At 27.7% G+C, this 20,203-nt stretch overlaps 1 protein-coding gene across 1 annotated transcript; it reads left to right on the plus strand.

The window, feature by feature from the left end:
* The first annotated feature begins 17 nt into the window (after positions 1-17).
* Positions 18-8,602, plus strand: LOC101259165 (very-long-chain aldehyde decarbonylase CER3). Its single transcript, XM_004242599.5, has 11 exons — positions 18-312; positions 859-1,085; positions 1,460-1,692; positions 2,261-2,480; positions 3,301-3,428; positions 4,573-4,829; positions 5,143-5,250; positions 5,917-6,123; positions 6,580-6,690; positions 7,189-7,362; positions 8,228-8,602. The coding sequence occupies exons 1-11, from the start codon at positions 262-264 to the stop codon at positions 8,402-8,404; spliced, it is 1,893 nt and encodes a 630-aa protein (XP_004242647.2). The 5' UTR covers positions 18-261; the 3' UTR covers positions 8,405-8,602.
* The last annotated feature ends 11,601 nt before the right edge of the window (positions 8,603-20,203 follow it).

Genomic DNA, 20,203 nt, shown 5'->3' on the forward strand with positions numbered 1-20,203 from the left:
AAGCGAAGCTTTTTGGTGTTTTATAAGAGAACATATTTTTATTTTCATCATCTATATAAGTGAGAGTAGCCCAATGGCAACATAGTTCAATTATTTCACTTTCTTGAGAAACTAAAGAAAACCACAAAACAATCTTTTTCTTTATATTAAAGAAAAGAAAAACAAATTCTTTAATTTTCTTATATAGGGATTTGTTGTTCTTCAACATATTTTTGCTCTTTAAAAGGAAGAAGATTTTAAGTACTTTTTCCTTGTTTAACAATGGAATCTTCATTGTCAACATGGCCATGGGATTTCTTGGGAAGATTCAAGGTACTTATTATAATTTCTAATTTTTATTTTTGATCTTTTAATCATATTGTTTTACTATTAAAAATACGCGTTTTTTACATAGATTTTTCATCAAAATTCCATCGAATATGTATTCTTCAAAATTGTTTTTGACAATCTCATCGAAGATCATTTCAATTTATCGATGAAACTTTTATAAAGACGTCTATTAAAAAAACTCGTGTTTCTAGTAGATTTTCCCCCTCAATATTTTAATAAATAGCCATTTTTGAACTCTTATAATAGTTAAAAAAAAATAGTGATTATTCTGGATTTTCAACTTAATAATTGCTTTTCAACTCTTATTAACATTAAAAATAGTGATTGTTCTGGAGTTTCAACTTTTACGAGTGAAAATACATAATATTTAATTAATTGTTATGGAATTTCACTTGTAGAACTTAAACCTTCAGAATGATGATTATTTTTCAATTACACGATTGAAAAATGACTAGTCCGCGCTACTTATTACTAGTATAATAAGGTGTGCTTACTCTTTTTTTTTTTTTTGGTTATTTTTTGGAACAGTATTTACTATATGGACCTTTCATTGCAAAATGGTTTTACTCAAGATCTCAAGAAGAAAACAACATGAAGGAAGCAACATGGTGTTTACATATTCTCATCATATGTTTACTTAGATGCACTATGCATAGTGTATGGAATACTTTCAGTAACATGTTATTCTTAACTAGAAATAGAAGAATAATCAAAGAAGGTGTTGATTTCAAGCAAGTTGACAATGAATGGGATTGGTAATTATCTTGAATTAATTTAATCTTTATTTCAATTTATTTGCAAATCTTGAACTTCAGCAGAATCGGTCATTGATGTTTGTGTCATCAACGTACGTATATAGTTTATGTTTATAATTATTTGGGGTATATGATCTTTTTTGAACTCTATATAATCGTTGGATACAATACTATTTATTCATATTAAGTGATTTTTTTAATATAAATACAGAATCCCCCCCCCCCCCCCCCCCTTTTCTCTTTTTTTAACTTGAACTTTATTTATGTAAATTCCTTTAAACAAATGATAAAATTATCTAATCATTTATTTTATGTTATTATTAATTCATGCAAATTTTTACTTGACAAAAGAATTTATTTGTTTTTTTTTTCAGGGATAATTTCATAATACTTCAAGCTATGATTGGTGCATTAGGTTTCTACATGCTTCAAGATAAAATAAATCTTCCTTTATGGGATTTTAGAGGATTTTTGGCTATTATAATTCTCCATATAACAATTTCAGAGCCACTTTATTATTTCTTGCATAAAAGCTTTCATGGAAACTATTTATTCAAGAATTATCATTCACTTCATCATTCTTCACCAGTACCCCAACCATTTACAGGTAATTAATTTTATTCGGTATAAAGAATTTTTACACTATTAATATATTTTAATTTATCACTAACAGAAAATATTATTTATCTTTTTTAGATTATTAATTTCATTTATTATGATTCAATTATTATTTACAGTAATTTGACCATAGTTTAAATGTTATAAATCACTTAAAAAATAACTACACATCTCATATTAAATGGAATTAGCAACATGGAAAACAAGATATGTATTTATAGTCAACGGTGAATTCAGAAATTAAAACATGATTTTAAAAAATACAATAATTAATGTTATACCTAAGATTTTTAACTGATGATCTAAAGTAACTTTTGACCTCCTTTTATTATATTATATAATTTTTGTATATAGAAGGGGTTTATCAATTTATGTATAAATAAAAAAAAATTAAATCACTTATGCTTGATCTGTATAATATAATTCTTTATTTGCTACAATAAAAATTAAAACTATTTTTATTTTATCACTATATATAATATAAATGCATACTTATTTATTTATAATTATTTTTTATATTTTAATAACTCTTTTTTATTTTTGGATGGAAATTTCAGCTGGTCATGCTACACTTTTTGAGCACATTATATTAAGTGGAATTATTGGAATTCCAATTCTTGGATGTTGTTTATTGGGATATGGATCATTAACTATGATTTATGGTTATGTGATGATATTTGATATGCTAAGATGTTTGGGACATTGCAATTTTGAGTTTATTTCTCATAAATTATTTGAAGCAATTCCTTTTCTCAAGTATTTGATCTACACTCCAACGTAAGTAAATTTTCGTGCGATTTATAGATTTCAGATTTAATTTATCAAATAATTATTTAGAATAAATTATTTATACTACACCTTTTAAAATGTAATTTTATCATTAAATACTATTAACGTGAAATACTTTCTGCATCAATTCTTTTTTTTCCTTAAAAAAAATATTTATGTGTAAATTATTGTCAAACATGTTGTAACAATCTGATTTAGTTATTGCTTTGAGTAGAAAACGAGATAAACTTTTCAGTAATTTGTGTAGAAAGTTTCATGTTCATTGGTTTTGTGGCCAATATAATTTTTAATTTTTTATAAAATCAAATCTTAATATATATATATATATATATATATATATATATATATATATATATATATATATATATATATATCACTTTTTAAAAGTTGATTATTTGTATTATATTGCTTTAATTAGTGAATTGTTTAAGAGAGAGAGAGATATCTTTTTAAGATTAAAGTTGGTAAATATTTTCCTTCAAAAATGTGCAATAATGGATATGTAATATTTTACCTTGAGAAATTGTAAATTGAATTTAAATGTCCCTATTTCCTTAGGAATTAAATTTCAACAATATTGATTTTGCATATTGACAAAAACATTAAATACACTTTTCAAGAAATTAAATGGTTGAAAAAAGTTGGTGTACCTCTGTCATAGGCAACAAAGAAATTTAATGCCATAATGTAAAAATTATCTTTTAAATAAAAAAAAAGTGCCTTTATTTTATTCATTTATTTCTTTTAATTATTTTTTCTAATAACCAATTTATTGTTTCTCAAATTTTTTTGGCTATAAATTTGACAGGTACCACAGTCTACACCATACAGAAAAGGAGACCAATTATTGCCTCTTTATGCCAATTTTTGATGTGTTAGGTGACACACTTAACCCAAAATCATGGGAAATGCACACTAAATTAAGTATTGAATCAGGTAAATATTTTATTTCGATGATCGATATTTACATTAATGATAAATTAGATTTAGATTTACATTAATTGCTAATAAGAAGCATACGATTTTCACATTATTTTTTTAAAAAAAGTTGAATATATTGAAAAAGGATAAACAAGGAAGAGGATTATAAAGTGAAGAATTGTACCCTAATCAATACCGCAGAAGTTCAGATAAACAACCATATGAAATGTTAATATTTTCCAATACCAACGATTTTATATCGTGAAATTGAATTCATACCCTCTAATCAAGAATGAAGAAGTACTACTTATCATATATAGTACATATCTTAATATAATTTTACAATATCGAATATAACTAATTATATAAACGATGTATTAGTAGTATAATAATATATATTTTTAAAAATGTTGTAGTTAAAAGTATATGTTAGTGTAAATTGTTTTGTCAATGTTGTAGTTAAAAGTATATATCAATATGGAAAAAGGGAAAGTGTTAATTTATTACAAGAAAGAGAACTGTGAACATCATTAAATGTTTATTGAAAATGAGAGAGATACTATTTAATAGAGAAAAAACAAGTTGAATAATTTTAAACTTTATATATTGGTAAAATATTCATATTAATTGTCAAAAAATAAGTTGTGGGTTACAAGAAAAAAACCATAAGTGTACCCACTAGGTGTATCAAATATATCTCAAAATAAATATTATCTGTATTTAATAATTTCTCTAATATAAACATTTTTTTTTCTAACATAACATTTATTTTAAAACGATAAAAATATATAACATGTGCTTTTCAAGTAACTTCTATCACAATTTATTAATTAAAATTTTTAACTCCATCTCTCTACTACTAAATTCGCATAAATCCTAATACAATTATTTTTCTATCCATATTTTATTTGAAAATATAAATTTTTGATAATATCTTTCGAGTTTTTAATCTCGAACTTCTATAGTCATACATATCATAAGAAAAATATACAAGTATCCCTAGATTAGACTCTGGTCGAAATTTTAGAGATATGCCTCAACTTAATTATGTTATATTACTCACCTGAACTTTTTTTTTTAAATTTGTTACACCTTTTGTCTTACGTGACACACTACGTGACTTCACGAAATTAAGATTCTTAACTATTTTTTTTTCCAGGTAAAAATGGAAGGGTACCAGATTTTGTATTTTTGGCACATGTAGTAGATATGACTTCTGCAATGCATGCACCATTTTTATTCAGATCATTTGCTTCAACACCATTTTGCACAAGACTATTTTTGCTTCCATTTTTGCCATTAGTTTTTGTGTTCATGTTTGTCATGTGGGCATACTCCAAGGTCTTTTTAGCTACTTTTTATAACTTGAGGGGTCGATTGCATCAAACTTGGGTTGTTCCTCGCTTTGGATTTCAGGTTTGTTAATATTATCCTTTTACCCCCTCTAGTTTTCTTTATTTATACTTTTAACCCCTTAACTTTTTTTTCATGAGATAAGCACGTGGAATTTTTTTTTAAATATAATGTGCGATAGGAATGTTTAAATCAATTCAATGATTTATGTATTAACAAATATTTTACTATTTTACTGTGAACTTAATTATTATTGTATATTAATCTTATATTATCATAGGAATTTATAAATTTTAAATCTAAGAGGTGTTTTTTTTAGAGAGATTATTATATTTTGAAGTGTTATTTAATTCTGATGATTTATTTTTTGTGGCAGTATTTTTTGCCATTTGCAGCTGATGGAATTAATAACCAAATAGAGCAAGCAATTCTTAGAGCTGATAAATTGGGAGTCAAAGTTATTAGCCTTGCTGCATTAAATAAGGTACTTATTTATACAATTTTTCGAGGCTCGATTATTTTAAATTTTGTATTTATATGTTAACGTACTGCTTAATAAAAATATTGTAAAAATAAAAATTTTAAAATTTTTAGTTAAGAATAAAGAAACACGGATCTTATCACATGGTGATCAAATATATATATATATGATATAAAAAATGTAGCAACGTGCCATTTGTACAAAGTTAAGTTCTAACACATCTATCGATGGAAGGTTGCGTAACTGATAAGAGATGACATATATTTTATAAAATTAGTCCTAATATTAAAAATTGATTCGAAAATTATGATCATAAGAAAAAAAATGTCTATATTTAAAGTGTAATTAATTTATTTGCATGTGATGTTCACTTAGGTTGGTTGAAACTTTTAAAATTTGGTAGGCAAATGGATCTTTCATTCATTAATGCTACAATAAAACTAGTGAAGGTACATAGCTGTATAATAATTATTTAAATCTTATTATTATTATTAAAGTGGTGACATTTTTTATCAACAGGTAATAATGACTTTTAATAAATTAGAAAACTATAGTATTTATAACTTTTCAAAAATAAATAGTTATGTAACTGACTTGATTATGTAAATATTTTTTTTTTTTACATAAAAATACATCAAACTTAATTTATTTATTTTTATATGTTTTCAGAATGAGGCATTAAATGGAGGTGGAACATTATTTGTGAACAAACATCCTAATCTTAAAGTTAGAGTTGTTCATGGAAATACATTAACAGCAGCAGTAATTCTTAAAGAAATTCCACAAAATGTTAGTGAAGTTTTTTTAACTGGAGCTACTTCTAAACTTGGTAGAGTTATTGCTCTTTACCTATGTAGAAGACAAGTTCGAGTTCTTGTAAGTATCTCACAATCTCTGTTCTGTTCGTTTCAATTTATATGATGCATTTTTATTTACGAATGATAAAATTAGGTCAATCATGATTTTACGTATATATGTAAGTGTAGAAAAGTTAATTAAGTACGTATTGATTCGTTCATTTATTAGCTTAGTGTAAGTCATTTTAATTTAGTGGGAGGGGTGGGGGTGGGGGTGGGGCTATAGTTTTATACTGTAATAAATGAGAAAAGTTTTTATTTTGTGATTAAATAAATTATAAGTAAATTAAATAATGAGATTAAAACTTGATAAGAGTTGGACGGATGATAAATAACATTTAAATAAATTAATAATTCATTCATTTATTAATTGAGTATATTGTATAGGGGATGTAAATTGTATAAATATTTTTTTTCTTTTATTTTGAAAGTTACTAATTTTCATCTATAATTATTTTTTAATGCAAAATTACAGATGTTAACTATGTCTACTGAAAGATTTCAAAAAATTCAAAAGGAAGCTCCAGTTGAATATCAAAAATATTTAGTTCAGGTGACAAAGTATGAAGCTGCCAAAAATTGCAAGGTAAATATCTATTATTTATTTAACAATTTACAGACTTTTCAAATTATTTTATCGTAATTTTTTTTATCTGTATTTTTCTAATATCTGTTTTGAAATGTTTTATTTGAGCTGAAAAGTTATCGAAGATAGTCTTTTTTTCATTCATTTGAATCCCCTTTTCTTGGTTTTAGCTCTGGCCCAACATATATGCCGCAGTTATCTGTTAGATAACCTGATAAACTAGAATATAAAAATTATTATATCGTATAGAAATAATACTCAACCGGTATTTAGGACAAAATAAAAAAAAAGTGTTATTATTATTTGTTGTTGCGCTTGTTCTTTTATGTTAGGAAGATATTATAGGGACGTAGTTATCTGTTAGGTGACTAGATCGAGTAAAAAAAAATTAGTATGTAAACACTATGCTCAATTAAAATTAGAATAAAGTGAAAAATATTTTTATTTATTATTTTCAATTTAATTTTTTTTTGTTTATTTATTTTGTGATATTTATAGACATGGATTGTTGGAAAATGGATTACACCAAGAGAACAAAGTTATGCACCTAAAGGAACTCATTTTCACCAATTTGTGGTTCCTCCAATTTTGGCATTTAGAAGAGATTGTACTTATGGTGATCTTGCAGCTATGAGATTACCAGAAGATGTTCAAGGAGTTTCTACTTGTGAGGTATGTCTTAAAATACTATTTTGTCGATTTATATTATCTGTCTTTTCAGATCTTCATATACATCTTTTTTTTTCTAAAAACGACGTCTAGTGTAAGATTACTTGTCTAAACTACACTTTTATCTCTCCTTAAACTTCTTATTTTTGTTTCAATTTGTGTGACCTAATTCCCTTTGTTTTAAAAGAATGATCTATATCTAATTTTGGAAAAGATTTTACTTAAAATTCTCGTTTTATCCTTAACGACGATCTCTTGTTGCCAAACATTTATTATTATGTCATATTTAATATCATAAATTTCAAAAGTTGTCATTTTTTATTTAAAAAAATCATGCCTAGTCAAATAGGTTCTTTTAGAACTGGAGGAAGTGTATGCTTTCGACGAAATGGTTAAAAACACTACTCACTCTGTTTCAACTTGTTTGATAGTGTTTTTTTACTGTCATTTAACTTTAAACATCTCATTTTTCCTTAACAGTAAACTTTACAACCACACGAATATTACAAACATGTTAAAGCCCACTTGTTTTAAAAATCTTATAGCTACACAAATATTACAACATGTTTAAGATCACAAGATCTAAAAAATTACAGTCTCCACACAAATGTTATAATATGTTTGAATCCACAAATTTTCAAAATCATTATTTCTTTCTGAAAACTTATACTAATCAAAACAAAAAGTTACACATTTGATCACTCAGACAAAAATATTTTACTTACAACTACTAGCCAATATACATATACTATATATACACTAATTATACAATTGTCGATTTATCTTTTTGGGTGAACGACTATTTAAGTTAATTTCTATATTTCATTTTTTTCATTCAAGATTAATTTTTTTTTAATTATTTTTACAGTATACAATGGAGAGAGGGGTAGTCCATGCATGCCATGCAGGAGGGGTGGTTCATTCATTAGAAGGATGGACACATCATGAAGTTGGGGCTATTGATGTAAACAGAATTGACTTAGTTTGGGATGCAGCTATGAAACATGGTTTAAAACCAGTTTCATTTCTCAAAAAGACAGATTAATTAAATTAATTAATTAATTTGTGAAGTCAATGATGAAAAGGCCAAGAAAAAAAAAGAGGATTGGCTTGGAGTTCACTAATTGATTCAATTCAAATAGAGAATTTTTATGATTTTATAAAATACATATATAGATTGTTATTATATTCCAATGACTATATACATTAGATACTAAATCTTTGAATTCCATTTTTTTTAAAACATGTCTCTAGTATATTGTGTGTTTGTTCAATTTTTTTTCTCAATTCAAGATACCATCATAGAGAAAAAAAATCTATAGTTGTTGTATATAGAAGGAAATGTTTCTACTTGTTGATTAAATATATTTTGATCGTTATAGCTAAATGTTGAAAAATCAATTTCGGAAAAGCTTGATATCTATAGTGAAATATTTTTAACAAGAATGATTGTTATATAGAGAAGTTTGATTTTACTTATCAGCGTTAGATATGAATTCAAGATGTGAAGTTTATGATTTAATATAATTCTTTTGTATATCATCAAACTCTGTTTGAAGTTTATTATACGTAGATATTCAATAAAATTGGCTTAGTTTGGGAAGCAAACTATGGAAATCTCTATTTTATTCGATGCGAACCTGAATTAATTGTGTCAGGAATATCATGTGATTATATTATTTTTTAAAAAAAAAAATCAAAATTATTAGACAAAAAAGGATGTTGCATCAATGGCCCAATTTGTTCCTTTTACTTTAGGCCCATTAATGACTATCCAAATAGTAATTCATTGGGCTATAAACAGTTTATTTTGAAGACCCAAGATAATTAAGATGAAACATAGAAATAATAGAGCACAAGAAAATAAAAGTTTGTTAACTAATACTCATTTCTTCTGATTTTAAGAGTCGCTTTAACTTTTTTCACGCTCCTTAAAAACAAGAAGAGAGTCATATTGTATAATATTTATTCGAAAATAAAATAGGGGTTCAAATGAATAAATTGGACCGAGACCATACATGAGACAATCAGTGGCTGAGCTAAAACTTTCAGTAAGACACTACAAAAGAATAACAAATATACACATCAAGAGCATCCAATTTATGCTAAATGACTCTAAATGTCAAAATATGTCATGATCATGGCGAGGCTATACATATTGCTCCCTAACTTATTACAGAGGGTCAGATAAAGTTTTCTCAAGAAAATTGCTTAGAATCATATAACCAAAATATTTTATGGATTGATACACACAAAGAATTGAGAAAATCGCCTAATTTATGTTTTAATGACCCCTAAATTCTAAACATATGGTTGGTTCATGGTGAGGCTAAGCATACTACTTTCTAACTCATTAGGAGGGTCGCATGAAGTTTTTTCATAAAATCTTGTGGAAGCCATATAATCAAATTATTCTTACGCTAATACACATGAAAGATTTGAGAAAATCGTCTAATTCGTATTAAATGACTCCCAAATGCCCAAAAATGTTGTGGTTAATGGTGATGATACACATACTTCTACCCCAAACTCAGTATAGAGAGTCCCGTAAAGTTTTTAAGAAAATCTTCCCACAGTCATCTGATCAAAATATTCATGGGCTAACATAGATAAAAAACTAAAAAAGTCACTAAATTCTTTCTAAATGGATCCTAAAATGCTTTAAAATGTCGCGAAAAATGGTACTGAGGCTACACGTAGAGCTTCCAACTCATTACAGTGGATCCCATAAAGTTTTTCCAAGAAAATTGTCTGGAAACCTTATCAACATAGGCTCACACACAAAAAACTGAAAAATTACCTAATTCTTGTTTAATAGCTCCTAAATGGACCAAAAAAATTGTGAACAATGATGAGGCTACACGTACTATTCTCCCAACTCATTACGGATATACGTGTAAAAATATTTCAAAACAATCGCCCAAGAGCTTTCTCACCATACATTGGATGGGCTAATACATTTGAAAAAGAGATAAAAATTGCCTAATTTCTTTTAAATTACCCCTAAATGCCAAAAATATTTCGTGGAACATGATGAGACTATATACGTACAACTCCCTGACTAATTACGCAGGATCCTGTATGTTTTTTTTTTCAAAAAAATTGTCTAAAAATCATAAATATTTATGAAATAACACAATTTTTTTTTGTTGAGGAAATCACATCATTTCTGTTAAATAAAATTTATGTATTTAGACATTATACGAGTAAAAAATATCAAAATTATAATAGTCAATAATATAAAATATTTTTTAAAAATAATTATAAAAAATCATTTCAACTATTTATTAATTTGACCACTTACCTGTTTTTGTTCCAGCCACATAATTAGAATTAACATCTGAGGTCCATATGTTGTCTAGGCATAAATGCTATTTGTAGGTTTTAGGAAAAGAAAATTGAGTACACCCTAGTTAGGAATATTTTAGTTTCCAACTATTTGGATCTAGTTCGATTTAATTAGTTGAGAATGAGTGTGATCGTATTTTATATTTCAAAAGTTTTTACTTATAAAAAGAGAAGAATTTTTCAAAATCGTTGTTATATATCTTTATAAATTCGTCAAAAATCATTAAATTTCTGACAAAACAAATATCCGTTTAAAATATAGGCAAATTTTGGTGAAATACTCAATCAGAAATTTTCATTTTTAGTACTAGTATTTATTTGTGTATATATATGTTTATATAATACATAATTTGTGCCGAAACAATGTTAAAGATCTTGGATTTTAAACATAAAAGAATAAAGTTTAACAAAAACATTTTTTAATAAGCAAATTTTTTATGGATTCTATCAAAAGTTTTAGAATGTCTAATGAAATTTTATATACATAATTTGAGTTAAAAAATAATGATTTCGATTAGATCTACTTCATCCCTCACATACACAATCTATGCGATACATATCCATTATATATACATAATTCACTTCAACCCCTCCAAAATTGTTTGAACATCAAAATCAAATTGATGAGATACATATATATATATAAATGTATATACTTAATTCGAATCGATCTTATTTCAATTGAATTTACATAATTTATTCTAAATCCGCCTTTTTCAGACGAAGCCACCCATCCCTCTCGACTCCCCACCCCCACCCAACCCAATGAACATCAAAATCAAATTAATGAGACACACGTGCATTAGCTTCTTGGTGATAAGTCATGGGCATGTAGGTTGTGTTCCTCTCTTGTTTGAGTTTAAATAATATGTCTCTTTCTTTAAGTTCATATATTAATTTATATATATATATATATCCACATCACACGTGCATGTATTTATGAGACTTGCATGGGCACTATTCTTTAATTTGACATAATATGTGTAGCTTAATTTTTCTTTTTAAATAATTTATATTCGTGTTGGAATTTAATACTGATATTTTATGATTTTTAAATATTTTTTTAGAAAAATTTAGCGATGATTCAAAATACATTCATTTTAGAATTAGAAACACGAATATTTTTCATCTAAGCAATTCTCACTATGTCTTGTGAGGCTTAGGCTGGTGGATCACTTGTATATAAAATATGTTACATGAATAGTGTAAAAACAAGATAAGCAAATAATTAGATTACTTAAATAAAATAAAATAGTAATGGAGTTATCAAAATATAAAAAAAAAATTATATATGAAAAAGTCGAGGAGATTTTGATATTATTGACATATTTATTGAAGACCTAGTTGGATGCAAGCTTCGCTGAAAAAATAAATTGTATATACAACGATAGAATTATTATTTTTGCTTTTACATAGAGATATCAAAATTTCTTAATTTCTTTATATATTTGCTTTTTAATATATTTTAAATTTTCTCAATAAAGTTTTTGACTCGTATATATCTTTGAGATTAAACTACTCAAATACTTTACAAATTTCATGAAAATTATTGGTGAATTAGTCTAATGAAATTTTGTTTATAAAAAATAAATTAATAAATTATTGAGGGGGGGGGAGGGGGGAGGGGGTTATAATTAAATATAAGGGCATCAATTAATTTTTGGTCAAATTTTCTTTGCTAATAAGTCATTATCAATAGGCTATATATGGTACTACCTATAATATTGAATTTTGTGCATGTGGTATCACTTCATATAATTAAGAAATAATGCACAAGCACTTCTTAATTTATATTTGAAATTTTAGAGACATCATTTATACTATACTATGGTTCTATTACTCTTTTAATTTATTTTATTAATAATTTTTTACCCTTTCAGCTTACGTGACACTATCTTATGAGTCCAATATTGACTGATTTTTTTTCAAGCCAGTGTCACGTAAGCCGAAAAGGGATAGAAAATTACTTATAAAATAAGTTTAGGGGGTAATAAGACCTTAATATAGTATAAGTGTGTCTTTGAGATTTCGAGCATAGGTTGAAGGGGTACCCGTGCATTTTCCCTATAATTAATGAGAAAGTTTATACTTTTCAATGTGATTTTTTTAACACAAAATTTAAATTTAAATTTAATTAAACTCTAATAAATATATTCGACATCAAATAAATAAATAAATTGAAAAAGAGAGATTACTATTTTTAGCTTAAATAAGGGTTTTGTATTATTTTGTATCCACGAAAGAGAGATTATTTGATATTCTTTATTGTAGTGGAATAAATAGTATATTAATTAAAAAATATATTTGAATTCTTGTTAGTTATTACCACAATATTTTAATATATTACAATCATATTTTTAGAAATCGATCTTTTATATTATGTTTGATTATACTATTTAATCATGGTTTATTGATATGTATTCTAACTTTAAATTTAGGTTCGAAGGTTAAATTATTTAATAATGAATAAAAACTCCCCATACACAGATATATACCTATATATATGGACATTTAAGCACAATAATTGATCACTTTTTTTCTTCTCATACAATTGTTAGTATTTCAAAAAGAATATTTATGAGTGTTTGATATCTGCATTACGATTGAACTAATTTAAATTCATGTTACGTAAGATTTATTTTAAAAAATACTTTTTATTAAAAAAAAATTTCTCGAAACGCAAAATCGAGACATCTTATAACTATTGATGAAAACCCTCTAATCACGGACATATGTAATTAGGTATAAGCTACTTCTTTTAAATGATGAACCGTTGATTGTGGAGTTTTAATAAATAGACTATGAATTATTTATTTTAAATTATTCTTTAAACTTATTTAAAATAAATATAAATTACTTATTACTCGATAATTTTGCCCTTCTTCATATTAAAATTATGACATACACATGTTCTTTTTTACCAAACAACTATACATATTTCTTCATATTGATTAAATTTTTAAGTTTTTATTACATAAAATATTTTTGAATAATATTAATAAACTAATATATAGAAGGATAAATTTTTATGAAATCATAATTAATTTATATTTATTATAGATAAGTTCACAGAATTGTTAAAAAAAATTAAAATAAAAATGACATATGTTCGTAAATCACAAGGAAGACGAGTATTGTAAAGCAAAACCTTGAGTGAGATCTATGAAATTATCCCTTTTTAAGTTTTAAATGTATCGGAATACACATATCACATGTATAAATAAATGTATATTGGCACATATACAATAATTTTTTTTTGTAGAAAAATAACACTATCAAGACATAAAATTATAATCAACAAAAGCAAAGGTTTAAATTATATACGTCAATGTAAATAACTTTTTACACCATTAAATCACCCAAACGCTATCACTAATGACAATAAGTAAGTTTCTTAAAATAAAACAAAAAATTATAATTTTTATAATAAGACAAGTTATCATCCTTTAAATATACAACAAATTCAAATAATATAACAGTATAAAAATTTCTTATGAATAGTGACATATATCAAATCCAATCAAAACTAAAGTTATAACTAACTTTCGATCCCAAATATCATACTACAAGCAAATTAGAAAGAACAATAATATTAAATTTCTTATCGAAAAGTATATATCAGTATGTATAACTTAAATCGTTTTTTTTTATGTTACACCAAAGAGCTACATTTTGAACCATAGGAATTTAGGGGTGGGGGTGGGTTGGGGTGGGTAATACCCCCTAATATAATGATTAAATGTGTAGGACTTTTAACTTTGTTTTAGTACAAATATAATATAATGGCCCCATCCATGTGTGCACATGCAATTTTATTCACTTCTTTTCTCTTTGATACGACCATTCCATTTCCATAATTGATAATAATACGTTAAATATATAACTAGCTATGTTTTGTATATGTTATATGTATGTAAGAATGCTCACTCATTTTTTTTTAATATTCGATATTTATATAGAAATTGTATATATATACATTATATAAGATTCTTCGTTAAGAAAAGAAAGACATGTATCTGTTTTGATGGAATGTATGATGTTAATGGTCTGAAATAAATGGTCTCATTTCGTATTACCGATTCTTATTTCTTGATTTTAATCTTGAAATTTTTCAACTAACCTAGCATCATGGGATCAAGAAATAATTTAGTCATAGTGTAGTCTTCTATTTGAAATTAATTTATTAAGATTCATTCATGATCTATATGTAAAAAATTAATTCGAAATATTTAGTTAAGAATAATTTTTTTTCTATTTTGGCAAATAAAAAAGAAATTAAATTTAAAATATTTAATTAAAAATAAAAGATTTTATCTATTCAATAAAACAAAAAAAAAACTCTTCTTAATTTACTTCCATCACAACTTACAAGTCCACTCCCTCTATTTATTGCTAGGACAAATAGCATGGGCCATTATATATTTAATTTATTTTATTCCCTTCTAATTAATTAAATTAAAGAAATAGCTTTGTTTTTTATATTTGTGGAAAAGACAGTTTTGATTCTAACGATTCAATTGTGAATTTCTTGATTGTTTTAATTATGTTCATGACTAATTTTTTTATAAAATACAAAATTATTATAATGTTATTTTTATGTTGAATTTGGATTTACTTGAATCTTTGTGGATTTATCTAATTATTTCCTTAATCCAATCATATCAAATCTAGCTGTAGTACCTAGCTAATCTAAGGAATCAAATAAAGTCTTTATTTGAATTTCCAGGTTGCTTAAATTCATGTTCAATGAAAATTATTTCTTTGAGAAAAATACAAACTTATAATGTTATTTTTATATTGGGCTTTGCAAATTGCACTTATTTTCATGATCGATTCCCTCTATCAAACATTGATTCCGATCGTATCGTTTGTACAATCGAAATTAAAGACATGAATACCCTTCAGTCGCGGGTCATGACACTCGTCTGTTAAACCTACAAGATAAGTCGGACCTTCTTATTACACACGGACACGCATACGCGCGCATAGACACACACGCGCACGCACACACGAATTCAGTTCGTCTTTCGGAAAAAAACAGGCGCATTTTTAAGTTCAAACGAGCCCCAAAGCAGGTAAACACAGAATTTCATGATTTTCGTAGGCTATAGCCCATAATTTTTTGTGATCTGGATTTTCGAAAACGAAATGACCGAAATTTTTCATGGACGTCCGTTAAGACGTTGGCAATGTATCATGTTCGGCCCACGGGAAAAATGGATGCATTTTAAAGTACAAACGAGCCAAAAGCAGGTAAACGTAGATTTTGCTAATTTTCGTGTGCTATAATTCATGAAATTTTTGTGACCCAGAATTCCTAAAACGAAATGACCCAAATTTTTCATGGACGTGCATTAAGACGTTGGCAATAATCCCAGTTTGTTTCGCCAGAAAAACGGATGCATTTTCAAGTTCAAACGAGCCCAAAAGCAGGTAAATGTAGATTTTATCGATTTTTGTGTGCTATAGTCCATGGAACTTTTGTGATCCGAAATTCCTGAAACGAAATGGCCAAAAATTTTCATGGAGGTCCGTTAATACGTTGGCAATGTATTACGTTCGACCCGCAGGGAAAACTGGAGTAGTTTCAAGTTCCAACGAGTCCTAAAGTAGGTAAACACAAATTTTGTCGATTTTCATGTGCTATAGTCAGTGAAATTTTTATGAAAACTGGCGCATTTTTAAGTTCAAACGAGCCCTAAAGTAGGTAAATACAGATTTTTTTGATTTTCATGTGTTATAGTTCATGAAATTTTTATGATTCGGAATTTCCGAAATGGAATGGCCAAAATTTTTCAATGACATCCGTTCAGATGTTGGCAATGTATTCCATTCGTAAAATCGGTGGTTACCCACTTTGGGGCGTGTTTGAACTTGAAAAAGCGTCCGTTTCTGCCGCAGGATGAACTGGATACATTGGCAACATTTTCACGGACATTTATAAAAATTTCAGCAATTTCATCCAGTTCATCCTGCGGCAGAAACGGACGCTTTTTCAAGTTCAAACACGCCCCAAAGTGGGTAACCACCGATTTTACGAATGAAATACATTGCCAGCATCTGAACGGATGTCATTGAAAAATTTTGGCCATTCCATTTCGGAAATTTCGGATCACAAAAATTTCATGCACTATAACACACGAAAATCAGCAAAATCTGTATTTACCTACTTTCTGCTTGTTTGAACCTTGAAAATGTACCTGTTTTCCTCGTAGGACGAACTAGATACAATGTCAATGTCTTAACGAAGTTCTTGAAAAAATTTGGCCATTTCATTTCTGGAATAAATGATCATAAAATTTTCATGGACTATTGTAGACGAAAATCCATAAAATCTATGTTTATTTACTTTGGAGCTCGTTTGAATTTGAAAATGTGCCCGTCTTTCCCGCGGAACGAACTGGATACATTGTCAACATCTTAACCGACGTCCATAAAAAATTATGCGTTTACCTGCTTTTTGCTCGTTTGAACTTAAAAATGCGCTCGATTTCTTCAAGGGACGAACTAGATAAATTGACAACGTCTTAACAGGTGTTCATGAAAATTTTTGGCCATTTCGTTTGGAGAATTCTAGACCATGAAAATTTCATGAACTATAGCACACGAAAATTAGAAAAAAATTGCATTTACTTGCTTTGGGATCGTTTGAACTTGAAAATAAGTCTGTTTTTTTCATGGGATGAATTGAATACATTGCCAACGTCTTAACGAATGTCCATGAAAAATTTTGGCCATTTCATTTTGAAAAATCTAGATCACAAAAATTCCATGGATTATAACACACGAAAATTAGAAAAATCAGCATTTACCTACTTTGGGGCTCGTTTGAACGTCTAAACGGGCTTCTACAAAAAATTTCGGTCATTTCATTTTGGGAATTTCAGATCACCAAAATTCCATAGACTATAGCACACAAAATTGACAAAACCTATGTTTACCCACTTTGGGGATCATTTGATCTTGAAAATGCACTCATTTTTTCCTGCGGGATGACTTGGATATATCCTCAGCGTCAAAATGAACGTTCATGAAAAAAATTTCCCATTTCATTTCAGAAATTCCAGATCACAAAAGTTCATGGATTATGCACACAATAATTCGATAAATCTGCGTTTACCTGCTTTGGGCTCATTTAAACTTGAAAAATGCACCCGTTTTCCTGGCAAGACAAATTGAATTTATTAACAATGTATTAACAGACGTCCATGAAATATATATGTCATTTTATTTTGAGAATTTCGGATCACAAAAATTTCATAGACTATAGGATACAAAAATAGATAAAATCTGCATTTACGTGCTTTGGATCTCGTTTGAACTTGAAAATACTCTCATTTTTCTCAAGAATTAACTGGATAAATACCAACATCTTAACGGACAAACATAAATAAGTTTCGGCCATTTCATTTTTGGAATGCTGGATTACAAAAATTTCATGGACTATAGCACATGAAAATCGGCAAATATCTGTATTTACCTACTTTAGGACTTGTTTGAGCTTGAAAATATGTCTGTATTTCTCGCAGGATGAACTAGATTCATTGTCAACGTCTTAACAGACGTCCATAAAAGATTTTTGTCATTTCATTTCGAGAATTTCGGATCACAAAAATTACATTGACTATAGGATACGAAAATTTGCTAAATCTGAGTTTACTTTTTTGAAGCACGTTTGAACTTGAAAATGTGTGTGTTTTATCCACGAGACGAATTGGATAAATTGCCAACGTCTTGACAGACGTCCATGAAAAATTTAAACCATTTCATTTTGGGAATTTCGAATTACAAAAATTTCATGGATTATAGAACATGAAAATCGGTCATATCTGCATTTACCTGCTTTGTGGCTCATTTGAACTTGAAAATAGACTCATTTATCCCGCGGGATGAACTGGATACATAGTCAATATCTTAACGGACGTCCATGAAAAATTTAGACTACTTCATTTTGAATAACGCTGAATTACAAAAAATTCATGGACTATAGCACACGAAAATCGGTCATATCTGCATTTACCTTCTTTGTGGCTCGTTTGAACTTGAAAATAGACTCATTTTTCCTGCGGGGCGAAGGGGATACATAACCAACGTCTTAACGGACGTCCATGAAAAATTTTGACCATTTTCTTTTGGAAATTTCGGATCACACTATAGCACATGAAAATCAGCAAAATCTGCATTTACCTACTTTCTACTCGTTTGAACTTGAAAATGTACTTGTTTTCCCCGTGGGACGAACTAGACACAATGCCAAAGTCTTAACGGACGTTCATGAAAAAATTAGGTCATTTCATTTTGGGGATTCATGATCATAAAATATTCATTGATTATAGCACATAAAAATCGATAAAATCTATGTTTATCTTCTTAGGAGCTCATTTGAATTTGAAAATACACCCATTTTTCTCGCGGGACGAAGTGGATACATTGCCAACGTCTTAACAAACGTCCACAAAAATTTTTGACATTTTTTCATTAATTCTGGATCCCAAAAATTTCCACGAACTAAGCCACACAAAAATTAAAAAATCTGCGTGTCCCTACTTTGTGCTCGTATGAACCTGAAAATGCACTTATTTTTCTAGCGGGATGAACTGGATACATCACACACGTCTTAACAGACGCCAATAAAAATTTCAATCATTTCGTTTTGGAAATTCTGGATCACAAAAATTTCATGGACTATAGCACACGAAAATCAAAAAAATCTTCATTTACCTCCTTTGGGGCTCGTTGGAACTTGAAAATGCACCTGTTTTTCCCGCGGGACGAACTAGATCTATTGTCAACGTCTTAACATCTATCAAAAATTTCGGCCATTTTATTTTGGAATTTCTGGATCACAAAAATTTCATGGACTATAGCACATGAAAATCAAAAAATCTAGGTTTACCAACTTTGGAGCTCCTTTAAACTTGAAATTGCACCCATTTTTTCCGAAGGATGAACTTGATATATTGAGAACATCTTAACAAGTGTCCATGAATTTTTTTGACCATTTCGTTTGGAGAATTCTAGACGAAGAAAAGTCCATGAACTATAGCACACGAGAATCGAAAAAAATCTGCATTTATCTGCTTTGGAATCGTTTGAACGTGAAAATAAGTCTATTTTCCCCATGGGATGAATTAGATACATTGTCAACATCTTAACGGATATGTCCATGAAAAAGTTCAGTCATTTCTTTTCAAAAATTCTGGATCACAAAAATTCCATAGACTATTAGCATATGAAAATTGGCAAATTCCGCATTTATCTGCTTTGGGGTTTGTTTGAACTTTAAAATGTGCCTATTTTCCTCGAGGGATGAACTAGATACATTGCCAATGTCTTGATGGATGTTTATGAAAAATTTCAGCCAGTTTTTTTTGGAATTCCGGTTCACAAAAATTTCATAGAGTATAACAAATGAAAATCGATGAAATTTGCGTTTACCCGCTTTGGGGCTCGTTTCAACTTAAAAATGCGCTCGTTTTTTCTTGCAGGATGAACT

This window comes from Solanum lycopersicum, chromosome 7 (assembly GCF_036512215.1).
Source record: "Solanum lycopersicum chromosome 7, SLM_r2.1".
Classification (NCBI taxonomy): Eukaryota; Viridiplantae; Streptophyta; class Magnoliopsida; order Solanales; family Solanaceae; genus Solanum; species Solanum lycopersicum.

What these genes read in the sequence shown, in the direction of transcription:
- LOC101259165 (XM_004242599.5), top strand. Translation starts at nt 262, where the DNA reads ATGGAATCTTCATTGTCAACATGGCCATGGGATTTCTTGGGAAGATTC. An exon ending in TATTTGATCTACACTCCAAC is followed by an intron (nt 2,481 to 3,300) that starts GTAAGTAAATTT and finishes TAAATTTGACAG; the next exon opens with GTACCACAGTCTACACCATA. An exon ending in AAGCTGCCAAAAATTGCAAG is followed by an intron (nt 6,691 to 7,188) that starts GTAAATATCTAT and finishes TGATATTTATAG; the next exon opens with ACATGGATTGTTGGAAAATG.